At 33.8% G+C, this 8,496-nt stretch overlaps 1 protein-coding gene across 1 annotated transcript; it reads left to right on the forward strand.

Annotated features, from left to right (window-relative positions):
* Positions 1-5,227: 5,227 nt before the first annotated feature.
* LOC128992980 (pneumolysin-like) lies at positions 5,228-6,706 on the forward strand. The gene has a single exon (XM_054416729.1). The coding sequence runs from the start codon at positions 5,228-5,230 to the stop codon at positions 6,704-6,706; it is 1,479 nt and encodes a 492-aa protein (XP_054272704.1).
* The last annotated feature ends 1,790 nt before the right edge of the window (positions 6,707-8,496 follow it).

The raw sequence follows: 8,496 nt of genomic DNA on the forward strand, positions 1-8,496 counted from the left end.
AGTAATTGTTTGAATATTTATTTGCTGTTTGTATTGTACTGTTGTGAATTATCAAGGATAATTAAACTTGCTTGCTCTTCTTTGCTAGCTTGACTGGATCAAGTTCGTCCATGAACGGATCCTAGTTTGAACCTAGACCGCTGCAATTATCAGTAAAGATAAAAAGGCTGCTTTTGTTTTCCAGGGAACGGACGAAAATAAAACAACAAATTTAAAATATCAAAGAACATTGCCCTTTGAAACTGTTTATTTTTAGGTTGGTCTTCCTCAATTTAAAAGGCTTCTCAGATTACTTGCTTTCACAAAATCTTCGAACTGTCATTTGTTTGTCAAGGCTATCACGTACAGGAAAACTGAACGGTCCGAGTTTTCCCTAAACGACTATTTATCACTACGCTAATGAATTAGATTCATTCTTAAAGAACATAAGAGACGTTTCTACATCAATGGCTTTAAAAACGAAAACCTTTTTTACGATCAGAATTTATTTACCGTAGGATGATAACTTTACAAATTAGAACTTGTTTTCAATCCAAACAAACAAATTGTATACTTATGTTCATTCACTTTACAAAAGTATTGTGAGTAGTAACAACTTTAGTTATTATAGTAATTCCTTGTAGGCCAACATCCATTTCCCAAATATATTTTGCTTCAATAATATATAACTAGTTTGAAAATTACCAAACTCTTTAGCGGCTAATTAATATTTTACCTATTTATTTAGATTAAAGCTACTACGTAATCTGCATTTGTGGTTAAAAAAACCTAACCGAACCAAAAACATGCTTAAAAGTTTATGATCCTCTAGTTATCATGTCTGCATGAACATACATAAACAACACAAGCATGAAGTAACTTGTCTGCATGTTGTCAACTCTACACTGTAAGAATACATGTCATTATATTCTAAAATACAATCCCTGTTTGTGATGTAACATATACGGTTTCGGTTACGTCTTAAGATATCTCGAATATTAACTTTTCTTATTTATATGGTTAACATGAACAACGTATACGTATAATAACCGTATCAGTTATTATATAGTATAAAATTTAAATCGTTTGATGGAGACTAAGACAAAATACAAGAAGGGATATATAAGAAATATGATTTAATACAAAATTCTCCTTGGCCTAAATAAGATGCATTTATGAAAAAATTGTTACGTTCTTGGTATTGCCATTAGAGTTCTGTGTTATGGTAGTTGATATTAAAATACGTAAACAAGTATACATAGGCTACAGCACATGTATAGACGACTGTAAGTAGGAATTGCACATACTACACTCTTCATTATCACGAGTTTTACGTTATTTTTACACTATGTATTGTTATGTTAATTATACATATTATTTTTGTAGTTAACCCTCCAAATTCTTCTATTCTTATTTGATAGCTATAAGCTTCAAAATGAATTTGAACATGAATAATAATACTATTCAACTTCCCTGACTAAAACACACCTAGATAGATTGTTCCTGGAATTTTTGTACAAGTTTTGGCAAACATAGGTAAGAATATAGCACACTAAATGTGACTCAATTTACAATACTCAGGTATATTTGGAAGTGACCTGTTCTACTACTACAGCGCAGGGCTTAATTACCAAAGGTCTCAAGCTCAAATCTTACTAATCACAAATGCCGTGTGACAATTCCATAACCCTCCAGGTCTATCCTTAATCAATGTGTAAAGCAGTAAAAGACAGAAGCCTAGATTACTGGTATCTGAGGGTAAGGTATTTTACAAAAGGTATGTCCTTTTGGAACTTTAGTGGATATGGCTCGTTGAAGGATTCCTAACCCATAATTAAACCATTTGGATTGAGAAGAATATTAGGTGTGCCAACCAGCTGGACTCAAACATTTATTTGAAACTATTCTAATAATACTTTTATACAGCTGCATTTCAATAAGTTGACTACTCCAGTAATTATTGGTAACAATTAAATATTTTGAATAGTTTTACCTTAAGAATATTATAGTTTATGTACTTTACATTGGATAAATGCGTACACATACGGGAATAGTGTTGGGTTAACACCCTCTAAAACCCACATCGTCCGGAAACCGTAACGGTGACATAATTATTGCCAGAACAAGATGTCATGTGTCGTAACGGACCACGAAAATCCCTTCGGGTAGCCTGGAAGTAAAATAGCTATCTCTCGTTTCGGTTTGAGAGAAGCGCTAGATGAAAGTTTGGGTTGACTGACCTCCACTAATCCTGGACTCAATCTTCACAACGGCGTTATTACAGAGCTTATTATTAACATTTCGGTTGATTTGCAACGTAAAATATAATGTATGCTTTGTCATTACAGCCCCTAAATGTTACGTAGATGAGAGCAGTATATCTAAGAGCTGAAATATCTCCTATGGGTGTAGCGAAAGAACAAAAGCAAGCAAATACTCTTGTAATTACAAAATAAGAAGATTTCTATTTACATACACATTTACCTTACATTCATATTCATCTAAGAACACCAGGACTGCTATAAAAATAGCTTTGAAGTTTGTATATCCTAAGTGTGCCATCTTTGTATTCCTACCTTTCGTCCAAACAATCCCTATCATCAGAGGGTTGTTATGTTATTAGGATATCATTAGCAGACTTAGATAGTTGACACACCCCTCCCTCCACTAATAACCTGAGCCTTTATAAACTAACTTAACTGTCTAAACATCAGTGGAAGTCCCTGCTCCAGACTTCTACAAGGACTCTTGGTAAGTCGTAATAATTGATGTGAAATTTTTAATATTAATTGTTTTACGATATAGGCTAGCATTTTGCCCCTACAGTCCCCAAACCAATTTTTTTAAATACATTTAAATCGTGCATTATTTCAATAGATTTTAACACTATGGGTATTATTTTTTCAGCTGCATGTCGTGAAAGTAAATATAACGTTTACTTGTTATGATCTCTAACATTTCAAATAGAAGCGTACTTTAATGGTATTTTTTTTTATAGTTCCACCAATTTAAACTCATTTATGTTCAGTATATATAAATTCGTTGTAAAATTATTTCAACTACAAATTAAGAAAGATTAGCCCCAATATGAGAGTCAAATGTTACACCGAAGTATCCCCCTAATTTAATACCCTTTAAATACCCCATTTTTACAAAACATTGATTTATTACATATTCAAATTGGTCATTTAGATAGATATGTGACCTTACTAACAGCATATTCATTGTTTCATACAATTCGGTTGGAATGCAATTATTTTCAAAGGATTGTGAGAGCTTCGTACTAAATCAAATTTTTAAAAAAATGTCTAGATAAGACCCATATTCCGTAGACCCATAGCTGGTAACTGGCAGCTGGTTTCCTAGGACGAGTATATAATTAATTATAAAAAGCTAGGTTTTATCCAAAGCTGTTTTTCTTCAAATAATTTTTACCATTTGTATATATAGATTAATTGGTGCACCGAAGACAAACTTTTTACGGTTTTATCATTATTTATATGAACAAAATGTGTCAACTCCATGACTGTTCAAATCGACATGTTAACAATATATATTATTTTGTATCAGTTTGCATGAGATGTTATCAATTTAAGGAATTTAGTGAAATTAGTCATATTTTTTACAAAAGTTAATATTTTGTAGTAAGTCAGAGTCCAAACAAAAATAAAAATGTGTAAATAGGTTTGTAATTATTGGAGGTCAATATTCATATTCATATCTACTAATATAGTAGGGTTAACAAAATACAAAAAGTATGTCTTAAAAAAAAATGTTTACCTAATTTTAAAGTACCAAATAGACAATATTTAGTTCCATATATAATTAATTTATAGCAAATACATTGAGCATGATGCCATAATGTTTAGTAATATTACTTAGTACATGTATTTTACAATAAAGATTTTGATATTCATGATTTTCATTTTATATGTAAAAAAACCTTAATATCAAAATTTTTATATTACCTTAGTGAAATATGGTAAAGAGATAAGTAATGCCCTTTAAAATGAAGTATCATTGTAAAGCAACGAACATCGTCGACTAGGCATACTATGCGCCAATTGATCGTAGCGAACGAAGATGTAAACTATTGACCATATTTCTATACGATTACGACGTATCAGATGAATGCAAATTTTAATGAACAATGCAATACTTCATCATAAACATTTGATTAATTTTAAAACTGTCATTTTAAGAAATTTGCTGGTCTCTTAACATTTTCTTGTTCTTTACTGTCCATGTACTGTTCTTGATTATGATCTCAAATATCAGAAATCCATTGATAGTTCGTACTGTCTGCAATAAGTCAAGCTGAGAAAATAATTTCGATTTACCTGGTCCACCACAAGATGGACATTAATTGCTCACTTGGCTACCAAACGAAACCCCATATATATATTTATTACCTCCTACCAATTTTTAGCCTGCTATTTATTTCCCTATAATTTGTCGTTTAATGCTCTCCATCATATTATATATACGCAAAATTGGTAAACCCGGATTTTAGACTAATATTGATTTAATAACATAATTAGTGACAAACAGATGGTTAAAACTGTTTTATTTTCTGATGTAGATTAAATCATGTATCAGTACAGTTCATCTTCGTACTGTACTGGCTCACCCCTTGCTTTGCTGGATACGTTCCACCACAGATAATATAACCACTACTAGATCTGTAGTCTATGTGGACGGGCAAATGCAAGGTTAAAAAAGATACCACCAACCCCATTCTATAGCCCCGCCACCAACCTCTTAAATAATGAAGAAAATCAGTAAATGTGCTTCCTATTTTTACAGTGATAATTTCCTACTGCCCTGTTCTACATTCTGCGTAGTCTTTATCAATGGACTTAGTCCAAAATGTGTCTTCCTTTGTACGGAATTTAGGCCGTATATTGGATGGTTTGTAAACACATGATAAGAAAACCCATAAGCCCATAAACACTTTAAGTTATATTGAAATTGTATAGGCATTATAATAATTATGATTTGTTTATCAAAAACATTCTCGCTATTTATCGAAAAGTAACCGTTTTTGAGTGATTGAATTACAAAATTGGCATAGGGCCCGATCACATTGAGCTCCATTCAATAGATTTAAATATTTAATTGAGGTAGTTGTGTGTAAATAATAGTGATACAAGTTCTATATCTCTTCTCTATTACAATATCTCTAATAAAATGTAAAACAAATTTTAATTCTGCCCATTGCTTATTTACAGATACTGCTCCCTTTAAAATGTATCGACATGCAGCAACGCTTGTTGCCGTCGCAGCCTTCTGTGTATGCAGTGTCAGAGGAGCGGCAATGCCAGATATTGACAGCTACATCTACGGCATGAACTACAACCGTGATCAGATCCTGGCCTACAAGGGAGAAACAACTACTAGCGTTCCAGTAAAGACGGAGGGCAAGTTGGACGGAACCAAGAACTTCATCGTCATTACAAGGGAGAAAAAAACTGCGGAGAATGGATTTTCTGATATTGGAGTTGTGTCTTCCAACGAACACAGAACTTATCCTGGATCCTTACTGCTGGCCAACCAGAGACTCATGGACAACAACCCAGATGTCTTGGCAGTAGCCCGCGCTCCCTTGACTTATACCGTAAATCTGCCAGGATTGACCAGTGACGGCCACTTTACCATTGACCCAACCTTCGCCAACTACCAATCAGCTAAAGAGAATACCCTGAAAACGTGGTTTGACAAGTATGGAAAGAACCACAATGTCGTTTCTAACTTTCAGAGTGACTACAGTTTTGCTTACAGCCAGGAATACTTGAGAGTCAAATTCGGTTTGGAGTTCAAGAACACCCAAGTTGAAGCAAGCATAGATTTCAGTGCGATGCAAAACCAAGAAAAGCTCATCATGATTCATAAGTTCAAACAGATTTACTACACCGTTAGCGCGGAAGCTCAGAAGAAACCTTCAGATCTTTTCGCGTCATCAGTTACAGCCGCAGAACTGAAACAGAAGACCAGCAGCAGCAGTCCTCCAGTGATAGTGGACAGTGTGTCGTATGGAAGAACTATCTACGTCAAGCTAGAGACATCCTCCACTGATAAAGAAGCCAAGGCTACACTTTCCACAAAAGCCACTAAATTTGACCTCAAAGCTGAAGCCGAAACAGAAATTAGACAAAAACTGAAGGATCTCAAGATGCAGGTGTTTGTCCTTGGAGGAAGTACAGAACACATTGAATTAATTAACGCTCAGACCTTCAAAGATGTTAACAATGTTCTTGTAAAATACGCCAAGTTCTCCAAGGACAACCTAGGATTCCCTATATCCTACTCGGCTAACTTCATCAAGGACAACTCCAGAGCTGTAGTGCATATGAGTACAGACTACACTGAAACTACCAGAACTATATTCTCCAAGGGAGTACTGAAGATCTCCCACAAGGGAGGATTCGTAATGCAGTGGGCCATCACTTGGAAGGAGGTGAGCTACGACAAAAACGGAGCCAAGGTATCCAAGGAAGTCAGCTGGGAAAAGAACTGGAAGGACTTGACTGCTCCCTTTAGTTCAGAGATCGAGCTCCCTGGAAATGCCGAGGATATCAACGTGTTTGCCAGGGAAGCCACTGGACTAGCCTGGGAGTGGTGGCGCACCGTCGTTGACAAGAAGGGCGTCGCCCTAGTCGGGGAGAGAACAATCTCAGTCTGGGGCACAACCCTTAGCCCTCAGTACTCGATAACTCCTAGCGTTTAAAATAGTGATGCACTTCAAGAATAGCAAGATGTTTGATTGTAAGATTAGGATGATTTTATGTTTTTTTTACTTTTTGAGTTAGACGATTTTTAAATCCACACTTTTCAGACAAATTACTTTCCAATGTAAATATTTTTATATTATATGTATAAGAAATCAAAAGATTATAATGATGACCTTTTAATTTTGTATATTTGGGGTTTTCATTACTTCAACAGTTCCTGCAAAACTCCTTATATTTGCAATGACATTTTTTTTCTAGCTTATTGTTTTAAGTGTACTTTTATTAGTGTCTTGAAATCAAATTAGTAATCTGATTTGCTTAAATCAACATCCGTGATTTGTAAGTTTAACAAGTAGCTTTTAAATGTTACATAAAAGTATTATATGTACACACACAAAGAAGAATAATTGAATTACAATAATGAAACACATTTTAGATCAAAGAGATAATTTTAAAGGGCGCATTATGTTTATTACATAACATTACTTTAGTTGTTCAAATTTATTGATTGACATTTAAGAAACGCAATCCTAAAGAACACTCTAATGGAAAACACATATATTTTCAAGGCTCAAAGCCAGGAAATTCTTAAATTAGTATAATTATGCAATAGTAAATCAATTAACACCCCTTTTGTTCGTCAAGTAGATTAGACAAATGGACAGACACTCCACTAAAAACTGTTTTCAAAATACAACCCTACAAACAATATAAACATAGATTATCGTAACACTTATAATGGACCACAGACTTATTTCATTACGACATGACATACGTAAGTAAATATTTTATGATTTTGGAACAATAAAACAAATATGTTGAGCTTTAGGGCCCCAGATTAAATTTAGGTATTGGATGAACAAAAAGTTAAATTATTTGCACTAGCATAGTTCATTGATGTTTTGTCTTAAAAAACCTGTTAATTTTGACTTACCGCCTTTCCCCAAAACAATAAAAAAAAACAACGGAAAAGGTAATATTATCAGTAGCCTACACGTTAAGGCTAACAAGCTTTAGGACCTATTTTCTTCCAATAACAATACCCCAATAACTTCCAAAACTAAAATGATTTAATCTAAGGTATTTAAAATATTTCCTAACTCCATATATTACGCACGCAATGCAACAAACTTGACATGTAGCGTCAGGAAGGAAGGGAATCAAGTTGCATGTCGTAAGTTGAAACAATTCATCACTACAAAACACGCCAGATGTCTGTCTTTTCTGCGTTCATATATCAAAGCCTCTTTTTAAGATAAACTAAAAATCCCTCATATTTTCCAACAAATGAATAATATGCAGAGTAAAATTTTACTTTAACAGTCTTTGTATGACTCTACATCACGTCAATAAACTATGACTTCGGTATTTTGATTAAATATACTATAGTCAACGGTATTATTGTTTTAGAAAGGCCTACAAAACGTGTAACGACACGTTTGAAAGCATGTTCTGATAGCTGAATTTTTTTCTTGTGATTTCTAGTCAGGGATCAATGCTTAGAAACAAAATTTCAGGCAAAGACTTATCATATTAAATGTATAAATCTGCTAAAATGTCGTTACTACTGGTGTTTTATAATCTTTCCTTAAATTAGGTTGTCGTTCATTAAAATAGTGTTCGATATTCAGTTAAGAATGCATTCGACTGGAATAGCAGTGTATAGCGGAACACAGTGATACAGTTATTACATACGGTTTTATTAGGTATATTAAGGAGGGTGCACATGTATCAGTTCCACTCAAGTCTTAATAGGCCATGTGATATGAGTATTTTTAGATCTAGA

Source organism: Macrosteles quadrilineatus, unplaced genomic scaffold (assembly GCF_028750875.1).
Source record: "Macrosteles quadrilineatus isolate MER2022 unplaced genomic scaffold, UCM_ALF_1.0 Scaffold_4__1_contigs__length_99947679, whole genome shotgun sequence".
Lineage (NCBI taxonomy): Eukaryota > Metazoa > Arthropoda > Insecta > Hemiptera > Cicadellidae > Macrosteles > Macrosteles quadrilineatus.